The 21194-nt window shown below is 38.8% G+C and overlaps 4 protein-coding genes across 4 annotated transcripts; 2 read left to right on the top strand and 2 right to left on the bottom strand.

Moving 5' to 3' along the window:
* The first annotated feature begins 4564 nt into the window (after window positions 1-4564).
* LOC125778051 (uncharacterized) lies at window positions 4565-8138 on the top strand. Its single transcript, XM_049454156.1, has 2 exons — window positions 4565-4702; window positions 6860-8138. Exons 1-2 carry the CDS (start codon window positions 4700-4702, stop codon window positions 8033-8035), a joined length of 1179 nt encoding a protein of 392 aa, XP_049310113.1. The 5' UTR covers window positions 4565-4699; the 3' UTR covers window positions 8036-8138.
* Window positions 8139-9492: 1354 nt separating this feature from the next.
* On the bottom strand, window positions 9493-10899 carry LOC105229743 (skin secretory protein xP2). Its single transcript, XM_011210176.3, has 2 exons — window positions 10748-10899; window positions 9493-10661 (listed from the first exon to the last, which is right to left on the bottom strand). Exons 1-2 carry the CDS (start codon window positions 10748-10750, stop codon window positions 9609-9611), a joined length of 1056 nt encoding a protein of 351 aa, XP_011208478.2. The 5' UTR covers window positions 10751-10899; the 3' UTR covers window positions 9493-9608.
* Window positions 10900-18457: 7558 nt separating this feature from the next.
* Window positions 18458-19307, top strand: LOC105229802 (uncharacterized). The gene is made up of 2 exons (XM_011210261.3): window positions 18458-18838; window positions 18894-19307. The coding sequence occupies exons 1-2, from the start codon at window positions 18830-18832 to the stop codon at window positions 19284-19286; spliced, it is 402 nt and encodes a 133-aa protein (XP_011208563.2). The 5' UTR covers window positions 18458-18829; the 3' UTR covers window positions 19287-19307.
* Window positions 19304-20986, bottom strand: LOC125778053 (cuticle protein 16.5-like). The gene is made up of 2 exons (XM_049454162.1): window positions 20877-20986; window positions 19304-20212 (listed from the first exon to the last, which is right to left on the bottom strand). The coding sequence occupies exons 1-2, from the start codon at window positions 20877-20879 to the stop codon at window positions 19418-19420; spliced, it is 798 nt and encodes a 265-aa protein (XP_049310119.1). The 5' UTR covers window positions 20880-20986; the 3' UTR covers window positions 19304-19417.
* Window positions 20987-21194: the final 208 nt, after the last annotated feature.

Raw genomic sequence — 21194 nt, 5'->3', positions numbered from 1 at the left:
ACGAAGAAGAAGAATCATTAACGATGTTGGAGATCGAATGATTACTCATTTAACGCACTATCTATGGTGACCGTAGTCTCATTCCACAAACATATTTTTCATGTCACTGGAAAGCTCAATTAGAGATTATTAATGACAACTTGATGAAGAAGTTCAAGATTACCTAAAAAATACACCGAAAATTGTATCGAATATTGAAGAATTTGTAAACTCATAAACAATATTAAGGAAATAATTGTTTGAAATGACTAACTAAAATAGTGTTAGCAGCTTTTCGTCATTCGCGACTAGCTTTGTCACCTAAAACGGTAGTTTGTGCATAAATTTCAAACAAGTTTTATCTCGAAGAATGACCCCAACATATCACTCATACATTATTAATCATTTCATTATTATTATTTTTTTTTTTCAAAACAAACAAATTCTCACAAAAAGAAAACTAAAATTAAAAAATTATCTCGTTAGTCCACATAGTTAAGTTGCCGGAATGGGAAATTAATGGAGTCACAGAAACATTTAATTGCAGTCTAAGCTAATTGCAAACAATTAGTGCTATGATTGAATGATTAAATGATTGACAACATATACAGACATGTTTGAATGATTAACTCGAATTTTGCATTACTTATTTTGGTTCTCGAAATTCGCAATGCGTTAAGATGTGCGAAGTTATTATATCATTCTGTTGGCTAAATGTTCACAACGGCATCCGTATTGAGATCCGCTTAGAGCTGACAGACATAAATGGCAGAATTGATGTAGTCAGATTGGCCGGCAAGGTTATGCAGGTAGAACGTAGGTACGAGTAATCCAGTATGAAGATTTGGTTTGAAGGGAAAAAGCAGGAGGAGTTTAGGGAGTGAAAAGATCTGTTGACCCAGCAAGCTTCAAATATGATAAATAGAATATGAAACCTTGATATGCCGAGAATGTGCTTCTTCAGCTGCTTCTTCTTTGAATGCTGTTAGCTCCTTCCATCACTACTTGGATATGATGGAATTGTAATTCTTATCACTATATTTTTGTACCCGAACGCCAAGTTTTCTATAAAGTATTATGTAGTGTGATGAATGAAAGGCCAAGAAAGGTGCCAAAGTTCAAGGTGAAAGCTGAAAATATCTTCAAAACACATAATTGAAAAACTTCTTTGTATTTTTCTTAAATATCGAAATGTTAAAATATGGTTTCTAATAAGAGGCAAGGCGTTAAATTATACACAACTATACGTCATATACCATTTTTTCAGATGGCGTCAGTTTAGAGTTGGTCCAAAACCGATGGATTTCACTTGGACAAATATTTGTCCTTTGTTTTACCCCTACTCCTAAAAGTGGATCACCTCATAGAATGACGAAAGGTTTTGACCTTACAGCAAATTCATTAAGGTGGTTAACATCAATCACAGCCATATCGCTAAGTTCGCCAAAGGTGTTTAATATCAGTCTGGGGAAAGCCGGGCAATAGAGAGGAGGTGACAATATGGTTCCGCTTCGCTTTCTTTTATACAGGTACAGTCCTGGCGAGGAGCGTTCGACAAAATGTTTAGTCAGACCGCAAGTGAACTTATTAGTCAGTGTCCAGTCATAACACCTACATACAATTGCGCGAGATTGACTTTGTTAACAGCCAGTTGTTCGGGGTATCTCTTAAGGTTGAGATTAGGTCAGAGCGATCTCGCAGTCGCACAATTTCTGGTTATTGACAAGGCTTCCTGACCTAGCTGGAGTTCCAAAGGTCCAACGCCAGACCCAAAGAAATTGGAAAACCGGAAAATCTGGACCTCTTACGGTTGACTATAGACCAGAAGGAACTCAGCTGCACAAGTTCTGGTTATAGACAAGGCTTCCTCAGCTCATTGGAGTTCCATAGCTGCAACGCTAGATCACAAGACTTTAGAAAACCAACTCGCTTCTAATCGTATAAAATTGGGGAAATCGTTCCTTCCCTGGTAACTTCGTCGGTTTTGCAGTTTTCGGCGATTCCGCTGTAAAACGACGTCAGTACGAGACAGTTTTGAAATGTAGGCTGCGGGCAAATACCGAAGTCAAGTAAAATAATGCTTTACTGAACCGTAGAGTTTTCGGTTCTTTTGGTTCGAAGCTCTGTTAAGCTTAAATTATGTAAAACATTTGCCTTATTGGTGTTCGTAATTCTTTAAGGAGTAACACATACGTTTCCGATAGAAAACGTAATCGTTGGGATGAAGAGTCTGCTATTTTTTGAAAAACTGCTTGCGGTATGTAAAATAAATAAGAAACTCGAATAAATATGTAGAAAAGGCTAAAAAATCGGCGACTAACTAAAGGAATTCGTAAAAATCAATTATGTCACTAGAGGATAGATAACTTAAAAGTTCTAGGTTCTATTGGTAATTCCATAAAAAAGATCCCTGAAGGGGAAAGCCCTTCTGAGGTCCGAAAACCACTGCCATGGGATCTCTATCTTTAAAAAATGGAGTTTCATTTCGTTTCCATTAGCTTACCTGGATGGCAGATAATGCCAGATCCTAGGCGTTTCAGTCTTGATTTAGTGAAGTTGCGACAGTCAAGAAGGAAGTGTTGAGATCCATTTAACTTGTCTTCTTCAGAACAACTTCCATTTCGCCGATTGGACAATGATCAGTTCAAACACCCATTGGGATGCTCGAACTTTGCCAGAATAAGGAAAAAGAAAATCATATCCAACCAAATTTCAGTTTACCTTCCACGTTTTAGTTATTACTGATTAAAATGTTGTGTGGCAGAACTTACTTCCATAGCCTGTGGAATGTCAGCGCAAATTCGCTTTATTGTCCAATAAAAAATGCAAGGTGTTTTCCGGTTTCATTTGACCAACAGAAGTGGCTTATTGTTTTGTCGTTAATAATTATGAGCATTTAACTTTGCTTTGTTTACTTCGAACAAAAAAAAATTCCAAAAATTTAAATAAGAAAGAATTTGTCAAGCGGTGGCGTTTCTTATAAATTGCGGAGACCAAATGAAGGCGCCAAAGCAAATATGTTCAGGTACTACAACAACAACGAGACAATTGAGTTGTTGATTGCTGCGATGATGAGCATAAAATATAAGTTAGCTGTATATGGCATACTTACTATTGTTGTTGTTGCAGCTGCTGTGACAATTGCTCAAGCGCCGATGGAAGTTCAACAATTTTGGTTTTTTGGCTGAGATTTTTTATGACACTTATGAGCAGCGTCATTTTCGGCTTTAATGTGGTCCCATACAAGGCAATAACCTGCGTAACCTGCAATTTTTTTAAATATATTATGTTTAATATATATTTATATATATATGTGTGTGTATGAGTGTGTGCGAATGCTTGATGCGTCGCTGGAGGCTGTTGTTGCCAATGCAAATAGCTAATAATACTCGCAAGACGCAGCTCTGAGGTGCAAGCAGTCAGTCGGCCCATCAATCACCTCGGCAGTCAGTTAATGCATTAGACACTTGGTTTTCGGTGCTGCCAGCATGCTGCGAATTAAATTAAAGGTATTTTATTTATTTTAATTTGTGGTTATTTTATTGGACAGCTCAATTTTAGTAGATATTTATTTCGAGATTTTAAAGTATCTCGTACTGCTTATCGTTTCAACGACTCCGGTGTTCGCCGTTGCTAATGCACAAATGACCATAAATCTTCCACAGAACCTTTCTATCGAAAACTCGTAACACCGACCCATCAGATGTTGTCATCGCCCATGCCTCTGCACCATATAGCAAGTCGGGGATGATGAGTGACTTGTAGAGTTTGGTCTTTGTTCGTCGAGAGAGGACTTTACTTCTCAATTGCCTACTCAGTCCGAAGTAGCACCTGTTGGCAAAAGTTATTCTGCGTTGGATTTCGAGGCTGACGTTGTTGTTGGTGCTGATGCTAATCAAGATAGACGAAATATCTACGACTTTGAACTTATAACTGTCGACAGTGACGTTGGAGCCGAGTTGCGAGTGCGACGAAAGGGGAAATATTTGTAGGATGAAATTTTATTTTTTAATTTTAATATGTGGCAACACTGTTCTAAAACAAAATCGAATAACACAGTTTTTCAAAAATATTAAGGGATTTAAGAGCCAAATACAAGTTCATAATACACTCATATAAAACCACCGAACCAAAAATGCATGTCTGGCAACACCGAAAAGCAAAAATTTGCACTGACTTTGCAGTCAGTTTAGGGTGGAGTGATCGTCCCCTGAATTTGAAGAGCAGCAAGCCCCTCAACACTTTTGTATTAGAATATGATATTCTTAGTGTTCATTACAACAACAACAAAAAACAACAATAATAACAACATGACAACCGCTCAGAATGACAAGCTGGCAGCGATTAGCTCAAAAGTTTGCGAAAAATATAAAAACACACAACATTTTTGAACATTTGTTTTGAGTTGTTGTTGTTATTGTTGTTGTTGATGTTTCGTTTGTTTGGTGGCCGCGCAGCGTTGAACATTTGTTTGGGAAAATAGGCGCGCATACAAAGCAAAAACAACCAAAAAAAGCCAAAAAACAAACACCAAAAACACACAAATATTTGCGTGTTGCTTCGAAGTATAAATTGGCTTGTTTACCTCTGCTTCGGCAGCAGTTCTTAACTCACCACAAACCGCAAACAACGCGTCCGCAACAACACGCAACGCGCCTTAAAGCCAAGTTTACACAGCTTAACTTAGAACTGGAGATTTCGTGTGCAAATTAGTGCGAAAATGGTTAGTGTTATTCAGCTGGGGAATACAAACTCGCCTCTTATTGTATACATAAGTGTGGGTGTATGTGTAGTCGTCTGCTTTGTTTTGTGTGCAACAGTGTGTGGAAAGTGTAGAAAAAAACTCAATAACTGCCAAATTGGATGTGTTTTTATATACATATGTATTTAATGGCTTCAGTCTACAAACGAATGATATTACATGCTTTAGAGCTGATGATTTCATAGTTACACCGGTCAACAAGCTTTTTTTTTTGGTGCCGAAATTTGTGTTTTTTTGTTTTATGCAAAACAATGACAGGATCGTTGTTGCAAAAAAACGCCTGCATTTTTTAGAGGCGATGATTTAATAGTTACACTAGTCAACACGATTTTTCTTTTGCGAAATTTTTTTTTTTATTTTTTTATGTAAAATAATGGCAGGATTTTTATTGCAAAAAAACTTAAATTTCTTGGAGACGATGATTTAATAGTTACACTAGTCAACACGATTTTTTGTTAGCGAAATTTTTTTATTTTTATACAATACAATGGCAGGATTGTTATTGAAAACAAAAATCTTACATTTTTTAATAATTACACTAGTCAACAAATTTTTTTTGGTGCTGAATTTTTTTTTATTTTTTGTTCTTATACAATACAATGGTACGATTGTTATTGTCAAAAAAACCTTACATTCCTTAGAGTCGATGATTTAATGGTAACACTAGTCAACAAATTTCTTTTTGGTGCTGAAATTCGTTTTTTTTATACAATGATCCTTTATAAAGAGAAACCTTATGTTCGAAGATTATAGCGTTGTCTTGGATAATCATCTATGCTGTAATTTGGAAGAGACAATTTGGAAAATAAAAAAAATTTGAACGGAAAAGTTAAACAATAATACCATTTTTATAGAATTTTATAATATGATAGGCTAGTCGCCTTCAAAGATGCAACTTTTGGCGTTTTTTTTATTAAAAGAGTTTAAGTTGAAAATATCAAAATTTGAGTTGAGTTGAGTTGAGAAAGGAATCAAATAAAAAAACTGCTCAAATTTTGGCAAAAAAAAGTATTTAAAACCATTTTTTGTAACTATAAATTCCGGGCGCTTGAAGTATGATTTTGGTATTTTTCACGAAAAAATTAACTACAAATATAACCGAAACTACATATCATCAACTAAAATGCAAAATGACGTAAAATCACTTTTCATAACTTTAAGGCGAAGGTAAAATGATATAATAGAAACCACTCAAGTTGAAAGAAAATTTAAGTTTTGGTTATAAAATGGTTATAAAATGGTTATAATATAGTTATAATATGGTTATAAAATGGTTGGTTATATCTGACAGTCGAAAATTTTATACTCCATATATGATGCAGTGAAGCTTAAACAGTGAAAAAATCAATTTCGATTTTTTTGATGATACGTTGTTTTGCATTTTAGGTGACCTTACATTATTAACCTTCACATCAGTATTTTTTATAGGAAAGAAGGGTAGAAAAAGATCTGTATTCTGATTTGGATCGGTTAGTTTGAATGTAAGCTATAAGATATAGATCTGTACATATGTATGTATATGATTGTTGCGATGTCTTGGAAATATAATCCATACCGAATTTCTTGACAAATAAAAGAATTTTCCGAACAAGGATATGATTTTGAACGTTCAGTTTGTATGGCAGCTATATGCTATAGTAGTCCGATTTCAACAAGTTCTTCAGAGATTATAGCAATATCTTAGATAATACTTTGTGCTAAAATTCGTGAGGATATCTCACCAAATAAGAAAGTTTCCCATACAAGGACGAGATGTTGAACGTTCAGTTTGTATGGCAGCTATATGCTATAGTGATCCGAAATCGGCGGTTTCAACAAACGAGTAGCTTCTTGATGAGAAAAGGAATGTGCGCAAAATTTCAGACTATTATCTCAAAAACGGAGGTACTAGTTCACTTATATACAGACGAACATGGCTAAATCGACTTAGCTCGTCAAGCTGATCATTTAAAATTTCAGCCAAAATTTCTTTTTTTTTTATTTCACAACGAAATAATTTTAAAAGATATTTTAGATCTGACAAATAATCAGAAAATATTCCAAATTGTTTTTGTAAATTATATTTTTTACACCAAAAAGTTTCAAAATCCTTTAAAATGTACGTAATTTTACTTACAGAACTCCATCGTCAGTATTGCCCTACTCGCGCTGGTCGCATGTACCCACGCCGATGTGTCACATTTGTCACGCACCTACTTACCGCCATCGACGGCATCCGCATCCCGTACCGTTACTTTCAATCCAGCCACGGGCTATTCAAGCGGTGGTGGTGTAGGTGTTAGCAGTGGTGGCAGCAGTCTTGGTGGTCAGCGTTACACAGCGTCCGCCGTTTCGCACAGTGCACCCTCCTTACAAGTGCACATTATTTCGAAGAGCTCCGGCGGTCATTCTGTGTCTGCCGTGCCATCTCGTCAATATCTAGCTCCCGTTCAAGTGCCGGCTGCAGTGCAACACAGTTCTACTAGTTATAGAGCACCTGCAGTGCACACGTCGTCTTATCGCGCCCCGGCTGCCACATACATTGCTCCAGCAGTTCAAAAGCCAGCATTTGTTCAACATCATGTTCAACAATATCGCGCACCAGTTGTATCACAAAGTGTCCCGACGGCCACTCAATATCGTGCACCAGCTTCCGTCCATAGTGCAGCAGTGAATCATGGCACTTCGTCTGGTTCTTATAGAGCTCCTTACTCCTACAATGCTCCGGCACCAGTTGTATCACAAAGTGTCTCGCCAGCCACTCAATATCGTGTTCCAGCTCCTGTCCACAGTGCACCAGCTACGGTGAGTCATAGCGCATCGTCGGGTTCTTATAGAGCTCCTTACTCTTACAACGCTCCGGCATCAAACATTCGTGTGCCAGCGGCTCAATATCAATCATCTGCAGCGACATATAGAGCTCCAGCCGTTCAACATCAAGCAGCCACTGTATCGTATAGAGCTCCAGTTGCTCAATATCAGGCCCCTGCTGCTCTATATCAAGCCCCTGCGACTACATATGGCGCCCCAGCGTCACAATATCAAGCTCAAACGACTAAGTATCATGCACCCGCCGCTACTTATAAAGCACCTGCAACATCTAGTTATCAAGCACCGGCTTCCTCCTATAGCGCATCCACCACATACCACGCTCCCGCCATTTCTACAAGCAGCATTTCAAGCGGTTCGTACCAAACTTCAGCTGGTCATTACAGTAGTCCTGCGATCTCGTACAACGTTCCAGCTAAATCCATTTCGTCATCGTCATCCAGTCTTGGTACCCAATATGCGGCTAACGGTGGCTATATTTATTAAAAACTGTATTTGCGCAAAGCGTCGATCTTTTATATGTTAAATGTTGGTATTATCTCGCTACGAATTGATTTAAGAACATTAAATATTTTTTATTGAAACGAAATTCAATTGTAGTTTTATTAACAAAAGTAACTATTTGGTTTTCTTCTTCTTTACTGGCGTAGAAACTGCTTACGCGGTTAGCCATTTCTTCCTTTCGCAAGGTGGTAACAATTGCAGATTCCAAGCAAAGCCAGGTGTTTCTCCACCTGGTCCCTCCAACGGAGTGGAGGTCTTCCTTTTCCTCTGCTTCCCACGGCGGGTATTGCATCGAATACTTTCAGGGCTGTTTTCGTCCATTCGGACGACATGAGCGTAGCCGCTGTCTTTTAATTCGCTGAACTATATCAATATCGTCGTATATCTCAGCTGTATCGTTCCATCGAATGCGATATTCGCCGGGTCCAAGAACCTTTCTCTTGAAAACTCGTAACGTCGACTCATCAGATCTTGTCATTGTCCATGCCTTTGCACCATACAGCAGGACGGGAATCATTATCAGCGACTTATAGTTTTGTTTTTGTTCGTCGAAGAGTTGTACACTCTTATGATGGTATCTTCTCTGTTCTTCTTGGTTTTACCTGGTCTTTATATAGACCAATGTCTGAGAGGTTTGAAAGTAATGAGTAACTTTAAGGGGGTTAAATTAATTAAATCTGTGTTTGAGCTAGCTTTATCCATTGAAGACTAATATTTAAAAGAAAGTAAGGTTATGTCTGCTTGATCGGAGTCCATTCGAAAGCTAAGAGCAAAAGTTAGTCCACCAAAATCAAGATAAATATTTTCCTGGAAATACTATTAAATCTTCTAATATTTGGACAATATTAGAGCTCCTTTGATCTTTTGAGGGAACCACGTTGAATTAGTTTAGATCGTGTATTCTTTTATCTTCCTACATGGAAAGTGATGGATCTCTTTCACAATAATTTTAAGCCTTCTAGAAATTTTTTTAGTCGCAGGATTCTTTTCATTCCTCTTTTAGACAAGTTCTCCTCGGTCGAATTACTTTCGAACCTGCCTTACGTCCACTAGACTTGAAAGTTTACTGTATATGGAATACGCATCGACTAAGTTTTCGATTCAAACCCTAAGTTCTTCCAATTATCTATAATTGTCTGCTTTCTTTGCGAGTCTTTCGTGTTATAGAAATACGTCAAGGTATGCTTAGAAGAGTCTGATATGACTGCTTTCCCAGAGCCAAAGTTGGAGTAATAAACTTGGTTAAAACTGCCTTCACGTCTAGTCCAAAATGCGATGTTGATTTGCAAGAGTTAATGGTCGGCAAGCAGCTGTCAACTCTTAAATGAAATGAGTTCCATTAGCATGAGATCTCTCTTCGTACTCTTGAGCAAAGCTAGGCCCTCAATTGCACATTGAACAAAACGAATCTATAAAGTAATAAAAACCCAAAACCATAATCATATTTTGCTTGATATCACTTTCGTTTATTTGTCGTGTAATCGTTTGTCCGCTGACTGAAAACTTGGGTCAGCATCGAAGTTCAAATACTGAATTTAATCGACAATACAATTGCTTAGTTCCTGTGTCTGTAACGGTATTCATAACCACCATTGGCGGCATATTTAGTGCCATAGTTGGAGGAACCAGCGGCAACAACTTGCTGAATGTTGGAAGGAGCAGCAAATTGAACTGGAGCTGTGGCTGGTGCTGGAGCAGCGTAACTAACTTGTGGGGCCGAAGCAGCCACAACTGGTGCGGAGTAACCATATCCGGCATTGGAAGCAGCGCCGACTGGGGCGGCATAGCTGGCGTGACCGCTAGAAGCAGCACCTTGTCCACCGAAACCGCCGGAGAAGCCAGTAGCAGGAGCGGAGTAGGCAGCGACTGGTCTCGGAGCTGGAGCGAAAGCAGGAGCTACATGTGAGGCGGCGGCAACTGGAGCATGATGTACTTGAGGACGTGGTGCTGGGGCAGCAGAGTAAGCCACATTTGAGGCGGCGGCAACTGGAGCGTGATGTACTTGAGGACGTGGTGCTGGGGCAGCAGAGTAAGCTACATTTGAGGCGGCAGCAACTGGAGCGTGGTAAGCTTGAGGACGTGGAGCTGGAGCAGAGTAAGCTACATTTGAGGCAGCTGCAACTGGAGCGTGATGTACTTGAGGACGTGGTGCTGGAGCGTAAGCAGCTTGCTGACCAGAAGCAGCACCAAAACCGCCAAAACCACCCGAGGACGCGAAACCTACCTGAGGTCGTGGTGCCGGAGCGGCGTACGAAGCTACGTTGTGAGAAGCGGCAGCGACTGGCGCATGGTGCACCTGTGGACGTGGAGCAGCAACTGGCGCTGCGGCATGGAACGAGGGTGCAGGAGCGTAGCTAACGTGTTGAGCCGAAGCAGCACCGCTGCCGCCAAAACCGCCTGCAGATGCGAAGCCACCTGATGGTGCCACATGACGGCTGGGAGCTGGTGCGAAGCTCGCATGAGATATGGATGGTGCAGCGTAGGAGGCGGGCGCGGCATAGCTGCTGATTGAGTTCGAAGCTGAGGCCTGTGGCGGCAAATAGGTGTTGCTCAGCGCATTGGCGCTGACGCCCAACAAGGCAATAACGGTGGTGATAGCGAAGAATTTCTGCAAAGGAAAAGACGGTCAGAGCTCGAGTTTCAAGTGCTGATAGGTGATATTGAGTTGCTGGAGCTAGAGCTGCTAGCCTTTACCATATTTTCTGCAGGACTTCTAGATTGTTGAACTGGAAATCTGAGACTGTTGATGTTTGCTAGAAATCGTGCAACTTTTATACGAGAATCTATTTAATTCGGCCAAATGAGCGATGCTTGAATATGAGTAATAAGTAGAGGTGAAAAAATAAATGTCTGCAAAAAATTTTGGGTTTCTTGTTTGAAAAGGTGTTCTTGCGTCTTTCTTCACGCAAGTATTTGGTTAATTCGAAAGTCAATTCATTAATTAAAACGGGTTTAACCAAACATTTCTAGCCGATGAAATTAATGTTATCAGCTTAAGTGAAGCGCGTATATCCAAATATCTATAAATGCTTACATATGTACATACTTGACTACATACATACAAGCATACCCTGCTGGAAATTGCGAGGTACTTTTACAAATCTACGGTACGGAATCAGCAACAGCTTCGTGTTGGGAAGGTTGTGAGTTTGAGTTTCAACCAAGAAGACGCGAATGAGTTCATCTCGCATAAGCGCCAGAAGAGTCTTGGTTTGCGGGCTTACAAAATCCAATTCGTGCTAAAATGAAATGGTGAGTGGGCCGAAAAGGAAAGGCCGCTGATCACGGTTTTCAAAAAAAAGTTTGTTCAAAGAAGAAGCTCACTTTTGGTTGAATGGTACGATAGTAAACAAAGTTTTCGAAATTGGTATGAGACTAATCCTCAAAACCTTGCTGATACACTGTTGAATCCCCAAATAGTCACTTTTTGGTGCTCTCTGTGGGAAGAGCGAATCTTTGGTCCATATCACTTCAAAAATGAAGCTGGCTACAATGTTACAAATGTTACTATCAATGGGGAACACTATAGAGCCGTTATTAATGATTTTTAGGTGTCTGAATTGGGGGTAGTTAAAGTGGGGGACCTTTGGTTCCCACAAGACCACGTTACAAGCCCTACAGCCATCGAAACAATCAATTTATTTAAAGACACTTTTGATAAGCGTGTTATCTCGCCTCGTAGATCGTAAGATTTAAAACCGCTGGACTATTTCTTGGTGAGTTTTGTGAAGTCGCTTGTCCACGAAGATAAGCCCGAGGCGATTGATGCCTTCGAAGAGAATATTCGCCGCGTTATTGCTGATATGCGACCTCAAATGCAGCAAAAAGTGATCGAAATTAGTCTAAGTTTCGGCGGAAATTTATTCGAGCCAGCCAAGACAGTCACTTGCCCGAAATTATTTTTAGAACTTAATCTCAAACCATTATCTTTATAATATATTCATCATCATAACTGTAAATTAACTGCTTGTTTTTGTTTTTTTCAAGAAAACCACTTGTCTAAAAAACACCCTTTACGTTTTAAGAAGAACATGAAGGGAATCAGAAATTGTGCAGGGCTCACTATGACCGTATCTTTTCCCAGATTTTCATACTGGGTACATGGGCACATGCACCATATATAAATATATCTATATATTAATAAATATACATATACAAAAATGCATTAGAAAAGCAATAATAACAAATAATGGGAGACTAATTGGAGTATCAGAGTAAAAAATGCGTTTGAAGACACGAAAAGTAGAAGAAGAAGCAGCAGCAGAAGATTGGTACCTAGACTTGAAGTGAAGCTTAAGCCAATTTGGCTACTTACTTTGTTATTTGGCATAAACATATACTTGTACATAAATATATAATAATTTAAGAGATTACACATATACACACACAAACACACGTATACCAAATATAAACAGACCAAAGCTTCATCGCCTGCAAGCCTTGCCAAATTCGAAGTCTAGCTTCGAGTGTTGATTAGACTCCGATCATTTGTTCTGGTCTTCGAAATTGGCGTTGGCGCGTCTTGCTGTTTAAACACAACAAATACAACAACACTTGCTCAATCAGACAGCCAGCAGCTTGTTAACTGTTTTTTCTCTTCTTATTTGCTAAGTTTTTTAATTATTTAAAATTAGTATGCAGTGTAGGTATGTATGTATGTATATATCTATAGATATATGGACGTGAGTGTGTATGGTACTTTAACCAAATATTTATGAACTTAACCAGCAACAAAAACCATGGCCAAACTGGAATATCTATTAAACACGCGCAGAACAAACAGTAGTTGATACATTTTACTAAATTAACTCAATAGTTTCATTTTGGTTTTATTTAAATAATCGCTGGAATTGAATTATTTTATTGTCTAATTGAATGTAGCGCCATTAGTTGCGCTTTAACGACGTGATTAGAGATAGTTTATGCGTGTGAACGAAAACATGCCGAGCCGACTGTGGCACAAGCTTAGACCATATGCCAATGTTTGTTATTGTGGTTGTGTGTATTTGCCTAATAACTGTGTTAAAAGGTTGTCAACAAAGTGAGAAAATTGCATAATTTAATTTTTGATTTATTTAAAGATTATGCGGATTATTTAATATTGTATAATAAAGGAGATGTGTCGTAAAAGCGCTTGATAGATGGCGCTGAGAACGAAGTTGTTCTATAAAGAAAATTTTGTGAAGAATAGCAAATCAAAGATGATTTTTCTGTAATATTATATTATAATATAATCACTCTACTCGTATAGCCGATTAAGTTCCATAGTTGACTGGCTACGGCGGATTTTTGATTCGAGTCTCGCTTTTCTTATGGGAAAGTATTTTTCAGAACACTGTCCGCATTCGATGAGCCTCTAACATGCGAAGGTATTCATGCCATTGAGAAGCTGCGCAAGTCCTTCTGAGGCTGTAGGGATCTGTATTTAAAGGATAAATTAGTCTGTTTAAATATTGGCTAACTTTTGCATTAGTCTATATATCCGAGTTCCTTTCATTGGAAGTGTTTTTTTTACGTGGTGAGTCCCAAACAAGGTCGCCTTCAAACGGATGGTTTTTTGCCTACCCAGAGGATTCTTGGTCTAAGACCGAAAGTCGTGAGCTGCTTAAGCCATATGTAAAGTAATCGTTTCTGCCGTCTCGGCTATAACTGCGTAAGCAGTGGCTACGCCAATAAAGAATATTTATCCAAGTTTTCGACTTTCGATGTTTACTATACAAAAAAACATATATCAACCCTATATTTTTTGGCTTTCTTACCACTACAGCGCTTTTTGACTGGAGGTGGCTAGCATTAAACTAGCAATACTCGTAGATCTACTATTTCTGAGCGCAGCCTCTTTAGGCACGTTAATATCCATTTTCATAGCAAGCGGTTGTACGAGTCCGAGCTTTCAGCGTTCTGACTATAAATATTCGAATAAATGCTGAGAATACCTCAGTCGTAGAAAATCGCACAACCAAAGAACAAGCAACGAATGATACTTCTCAGAACGATACTTCGCAGAATAAGAACCCTTTTTTAAAGGTTTACTATTGCGCGCCTGAGTCTCACTTGAGCTTCACGAGCGACTTCAAGGACTTTCATAGAATGTATGTCTGTTGTAGAAGCTGTTAACTGTCTAATTCTTGCGATATTATACTTGAAAGACATCATCAATGAAGGCCATAAGGACACGGTTTGCGCGAGTAGGAATGAAACTCCAAAACTGAGTAGTAATGGGCTCAAGGCGTATACTTGAAACATGAAATCCAATCACAAGAATTTTCAGGTTTTAAAAGAATTTGTGCCTAACACTCCAAATGTGATCTTCATTTCGGAGATCAGCTATAGAACCTAGGATTAGTGACATTTTCAGGTGTTGCGCCGAACAGTTGGCATTTCTCCTCAGAACGGTTGTATCATGAAAAGGAGCAAGATTCAGGGTCTTTGATGGCTGATATAATTGGTTTTTACAGTACTAAGTTAGCCATGAAAGTACGGTAACTAACTCATTGTGAGTTTCAATTTAAGAACTAGAAATCAAGAGATTGATATTATCTGAAAGGTTAACAACTTTGTAAGAAGATAACTTTGGTTTGTAAGTAATGTAGAGAGGGCAAGAGAAGCTCTGTTTCTAACATTCTTATAACCATAATAATGATTATCGATACCGAAGCCTTCGCAATGTTTTCCTCTCTAACACGGACTTACGATCACGCATAAATCAAACACTCTTATCGGCCGAAATTCTCAAAGGCTCGGGAATGCTTAGATAGTAGTTCCAAACACAATCATTCGGAACACTGGTAAAAACAAGGAGAAGAAATTTGGACTTCGAAATATCTCTTCTTCCTCTTTACAGGCGTAGACACCTGGTTTTTCCAACGGAGTAGAGGCCTTCCTCTGTTTTTACCGGGGGGTATTGCGTCAAATACTTTCAGAGCAGGAATATTTTCATCCATGCGTACGGCATCACCTAGCCAGCGCAGCCGCAGTACCTTTCTCTCGAAAACCCGTAACGTAGAAATATCTAAGGTTCAAAAAAGTTGAAGTCACATACAGGGTGTAGCATAACATCCAAAGAAATGGAAGACCCGTTGCTTAACCGCGGAGCCATAGGTTACAATATATATCTTCTCAGGAGGTCGTGGAGTATGAGTTTCATAAAAATTCTGAGTTTCGATCTACTTAAATAGAATTTTCAATTAACGGTCGCTTTCTTGACAAATTTTCGCTAAAGAAAGTTTTTCATAAAATCTTTTTGAAAGCTCGACCAAACAAGCAAATAGCCTCATTTAGTGCCCAGGTCAGTTTCGAATATCACAAAAGAAATTTCCAAACAGCTTCGAAATTGGCTTCGAATGTTGTTTGCGTCAAGTCTGATTAATCATAATTCAATTCCATTAAAATATAATCTGAATTTAATTTAAGTCGAATGAAGTAATACCCACTGCTCCAGCGTCTATCTTTCAAGCACGAAATAAGTAAACAAAAACTGTTTACTTATAAAATCGCATTAAATAAATGCATACCGTTATAAATTACATATAGTATATATTCATATGTGAAAGTTGTCCAAAGAATTTAAATGAAAACAATAAACTTGTGGAGAGATTTTTTTTAACCTTTTATACCAGTTTGCTACACGTTACTAGCATACCTTAATGAATGCCGAGACGATGTTAGTGTTCATATTGTTTGGTATAAACAGCTCATGGTTCTAAACAAAAAAGGGTAATGTGAAGGAATTTCGAAATTTATGTACTGTTGGAACGATTAAAAAATTATTAAAGCGAAAGAGTCTCGGACCTCGTACTCTATCTTACCGGTATATTGACTACGCAAAATATTACGCACAGGTCATTGCTCTATACTTTGTAAGATATCCACTTAAGCCAACCCTAACTCGGAAATCCATAATCCCGAATTTCTTTTTGCAATGCCAGGAAGTGACACTTGCCGACCAGCCTTTGTGCGACTACGAGATGATTCTAGGTGGAATGCAAGAGATCTGCTTAATTAACTGGTTTCTCAATAAGAGCGCCATAAAAGTTTTTTTAAATAAAACAAAAATATTTGGGATCTTGATGAAGTTCTTTCTTCCTGTGAAAGCACATTTGATGCCATTATATATGGAGTCGATTTCTTTTGCGTAGCCACCACGGGCACGCTTACAGAAGTCCAAACGTGAACCCAATTTTCGACGGTTTTCAAGCATAAATCGGCTGATATCGGTGCAATTTCACGTTCGATATGAATACGAAGTTCACAATCGTCGCTGGCTCATTTTCAAGTTGCTGCTCAGCCCAATTCACGAGCTTACGACGAATCTGGTGGTCAAGCGACTTCAGTCCTTTCGTTAATTGCATCTTGTAAGGATGTAGGCCAAGATATTTTCGCGAAATTCGCCACAACGACGTGAAAGAGGTGTCCAACGCTTAAGAACGACGAGTGAGACTGACTTGGGTCTTCTTCAATGGATGCGTTAGCGGTAGCAGTATTCCGACGACCAAAATTGGACGTAGCGCTCTTAAAGTTGAGGACACTAACTTCGCATTTCGTTAGTAAATTTTAATAATTTTGACTCGTTGTTAGATCGTATATCTTTCAATGATGAAATGACCTTACTTGAGATAAATGTCAAAAGAGTGCGAAAAATTGGGCGTCGTTTGCTGTCCCTATCGGTCTACTTTTGTAGCGTCCTTATTGAAAAACCCGTTACTTGCCCTGAGCAAAGTCCATTTGGGTTACTAGTTGTTGGGCACTTTCTCATCCACTGTCCAGCCTTTGCTAGACACGGTATTCCTACTAGAAGCCACAGCTGAAACTGAAATCAGCCATCTCAAGAAATGTGTGATAGGCTTAAAGGACTTTGTCGATCTGTAAGGGTCTTACGATCCCGTTCTAAGGTGTGTCTAGGTACCTCAACTGACCGACGTTCAAAGCTGTTCAAGTAATATTCTTTTTGGTATCCATCCTAATACCTCAGGACTCGGCCTCGGAAACTATAGTCTTCCACCTCTACTACTTATATATTAACAAGGACGTATGGAGAGTGTATTAATATTTTATTTACGTTTGTCGAGAGAGAACTTTATATATAGGGGTTACACATAGTCTCATAAAGTTATAACGATCCGAAAACATGGCGTTCAAAGTTGTATTTGGGTAGACTTATTTTAGTATGCAATCCAACAACAAATTTTTAAACTAGTGTAAAAATTTATGATTTTTTGATATTACGTTGATTTATGACACGTTGTGAGTACCCAATAATAAATAACTTCATGTTAAGTCCGAAACAGAATTGGTTGGAAAAAGTGATTGTACATTGAGAGTCGAGGCTGACGTAAATAGTGTTCGATGAAGCCTTTGAGCCATTGGTTGCTTCTTTGAAAGAGGAAATATGCGGTTACGTTTGAGTAAACAAACGATATTTTAAAATATTTCGTCCATGCAGTGCGGTTTCATTTTTGAGACTATTTATGTTTAAGTATTACAATATAGAAATCGTATTCCGAAGAGTTCAAAATATGAACTTGAAACACTTTTTAAATGCGTTTCCCCAAACGCTAATTTAGACATGGTGGGTAAGGAGAGTGTCTTTATACGTATATTGGGTAGGTAAATGAAGTGATGGCTCTGCAGCTCTTTCTCGGATCTGATGCAGAGTCCATTAAAGAACGCACTTAAAAGTTGAAGACATTGATGTTTAGTCTGGTTTTGTATTGTTCCTCTAAGGAAGTGGAAGGAAGAACCGCATATATCCAATGAAACCAACCTTGAAAGGAAATCCAATTGTGAGTTTGGTCCCTTGATAGTACGGTTCCGTGTCGAACCGGATTTATATCCTTCTACATATTCACTGTCTACTTGCCAACATTTCTCCAAATTATTTGGGTTTCGTCCGCACAAGGCAACCACTTACTTATATAACATTGTGCCGTTAGCCAAGATGTTCTAATTGCTTTATAAATAAACAATTAAAAAAATTTGATTAACAATTAGAAAGTACGACGGACCGACGACTTTGCTTGGTTATGTAAGATTTCCATAAAAAAAGGCTCATTTACATAATGCCATTAAATGTGCATATATGTTGTTGTTGGGCACGAATGTAATTTTTTGCCGTTAGTCGAAACACGATTATTTCTTAAATATTTCTTAATTATCTTAAAAGGAATTAGCGTGTTTATTTCGCGTAAGCGTTGCCACGCTTGCTGCTGGAGACAAAGTGGCGCAATTTTTTTATTGCTGTTGTTATTGTTATTATGGCAAAGAATCAAAAGCGTTCAAGAATTAAGGTTAACTGCTGCAGCGGCAAAAAAAAAGCGAGAATTGTGCGCAAAAAACAATTATCTGTAGAAATAAAAGTGAAATAAAAACACGCCACAGCTGAGCGCCTGCCAACGGCCACAGGTAGACTTTGCGCAAACTCGTTAAACCCGAACGCGGCTAGGTGTCCGTCGGCCGTGCGCCGCGTCGCCTTTGGACGGCGTGTGTGCGTAGTAGGCCGCGTAAAGCGCGTTGCGGCGCCCGATGTAGCGTGTGGCCGAGATTAAGCGTCGTTTATTTGGCGTAAATTGGCTTAATTAACTTCGTTTGTTGTTGCTTTCTTTTAGGCTGTGCGTCTTCGACGCAGCAGGCACCAGGGAAGAAAACAGCGAAAATGGGGAAATTAACGTACGCATCATATAAAAGATATGCGAAAGTGAAGTGTATGACTTAGTTTCACGATTCTTGTGCGTTTGAGACGACGCCGTTTGTTACGCATGCGCGGAAGGTTTTCGCACGATGGCCAAGGTTTGTTGCAAATTATTGTGCAAATTTTTACATAAATTCTTTAACAATTTTGCAGATGTTCTTTTTTGCACTGTTACCTCTGCTCTGCGTCGGCGTGCTCACACAAACGGTACACGAACCCATGACCGAGCATATTTATTTCTATCCACGACCCGGCGATGAGGCATCACATAACATTTACGTGAAGCCCACAGATCTTATAACACGTCATCGCTTACAGCTTGTGACGGACTGGCCTTACCCGGGCGTCATGGGTGGCACCGTACACAAACCCATCGATTTGGTCGCCACAGCCGAGGTCAGCTCCCAGCCGATTTATTTCCGCAAACGTGACAATCTCGCCAATGTCAAACTCAAGCAGAAACAGAATATCTTATATCTACAATTGCCGATGCTAGCGCAGAGCAATCTTCATAATCCTAACGAAAGTGAGAATAAAGTTTTGTAATCAAATCGAAATACATATTTTCTTAACAAAATTATTTCAAATGCGTTTTTATTTCGTTATCGCTTCGTCTTTCCAAAGTACACACATAATTACATATATAAATATATATAAAGAGCAATGATTTTGAAATCCTAACGACGTTTGCGGTAGATGTAACCACCGTTGGCACCGTAAGCGGTATCAACACCAGAGTAAGAGGGAGCTGAGTACGAAGCGGCAGCAACTGGAGCCGAGTAAGAGGCAGCTGGAGCTGAGTAAGTGGGTGCCGAGTATGAAGCGGCAGCAACTGGAGCTGAGTAAGAAACGGAACGAGCAGGAGCCGAGTAGGATACAGCTGGAGCTGAGTATGTTGGGGCTGAGTACGAAGCGGCAGCAACTGGAGCTGAGTAAGATGCAGCTGGAGCTGAGTAAGAAACGGAACGAGCTGGAGCCGAGTAGGATACAGCTGGAGCTGAGTATGTTGGGGCTGAGTAGGAAGCGGCAGCAACTGGAGCTGAGTAGGATGCAGCTGGAGCTGAGTAAGAAACGGAACGTGATGGAGCCGAGTACGATACAGATGGAGCTGAGTATGTGGGTGCTGAGTACGAAGCGGCAGCAACTGGAGCTGAGTACGAAACGGAACGTGATGGAGCCGAGTACGATACAGATGGAGCTGAGTATGTGGGTGCTGAGTACGAAGCGGCAGCAACTGGAGCCGAAGAGTACGAAGAGACGGAACGGGCAGGTGCTGAGTAGGAGGAGACCGAGCTGGTTGGCGCAGCGTAGATCACGCTGGGAGCAGATGCAGCTGACGAGTAGCTTGGTGGCAGGTACTCGGAAGAGACGGAGCTAGCAGCAGCCGATGGTGGCAGGTAGGTGTTGCTCAGGTGGCTGACATCAGCAGCAACGCTGGCAATAACGGCGAAGGCAATAGCAACAAAGAATTTCTGCAAGCATTTTGGGCAAGAAAAAGGATTAGTTGGCGGTTTGGATATTGAAATAATAAAAAAAATTATAATTAGTGAGGTGATAGAAATTAGGATTCAGCGTATAGATGGGTTATAGCTCTTTTCAGAACTTTTTCTCATGCGCAGTGTTGCTTAGGTATCCTCGAACTGACTAAAAACTTAGTTTGCTATGTTTTTTGTTTTAATTTTTTTGTATTGCAATTAATTTTAATTTATAATTAGTTTTTAATTTAATTTTTGTGCAACTAATTATGTTATTTGTTTTAATTTTTTTTTGCTGAAATTTATATTTTGAATAATTTTTTTTTTAATTATTATTTTTAATTAAGTTAATTAATTAATTAATTTTTTTAATTAAAATATTTTTTTTCGTATATTCTTATTTTTGGTTTATAATAAATTTTTTAAATTAATTTTTATTCTACTAATTATGTTAATTTTTTTAATTATAATTTTTTTTGTTCAAATTTATATTTTGAATAATTTTTGTAAATTAATTTTTTTTAAATTAAATTTTTTAAATTAATTAATTAATTTTTTGAATTAAATTAATTTTTCAATTAATTAATTATTTTATTCCATAGCACTTTTAAACACACTTTATGCACCGAGGTGCAAGTTTCCTCTTTTTCTTCACACTAACCATTTCAATTTGGCTCCGTTAACGGTTGGCTACACTTAACTCAATCAAGTGTCTTGAACTAATAACACACTTCCGTTCGCCAGCTTATTTATACAAATTTCACCGATCGTCTGTCCGTTTATTTGCATGCAAATAGTCAAACGCATAAGTTCGCCAAGAACTATGTAGATATTATGCTAATTTACCACAAATTCTGGATCCTGTACTAGCCGTCAGCTCGTTTCATAAGTAACTCGTAAAAAAGTAATCATCCCAATGACTAGTCGCTAATAAATATGCAGCGAGTAGCACCTTCAAAAAATCTCTATTATATACACA

This window comes from Bactrocera dorsalis, chromosome 4, assembly GCF_023373825.1.
Source record: "Bactrocera dorsalis isolate Fly_Bdor chromosome 4, ASM2337382v1, whole genome shotgun sequence".
Taxonomy (NCBI): Eukaryota; Metazoa; Arthropoda; class Insecta; order Diptera; family Tephritidae; genus Bactrocera; species Bactrocera dorsalis.
Note: the sequence above shows the minus strand (reverse complement) of the source record. Positions and strands in the feature narration are given on the sequence as shown.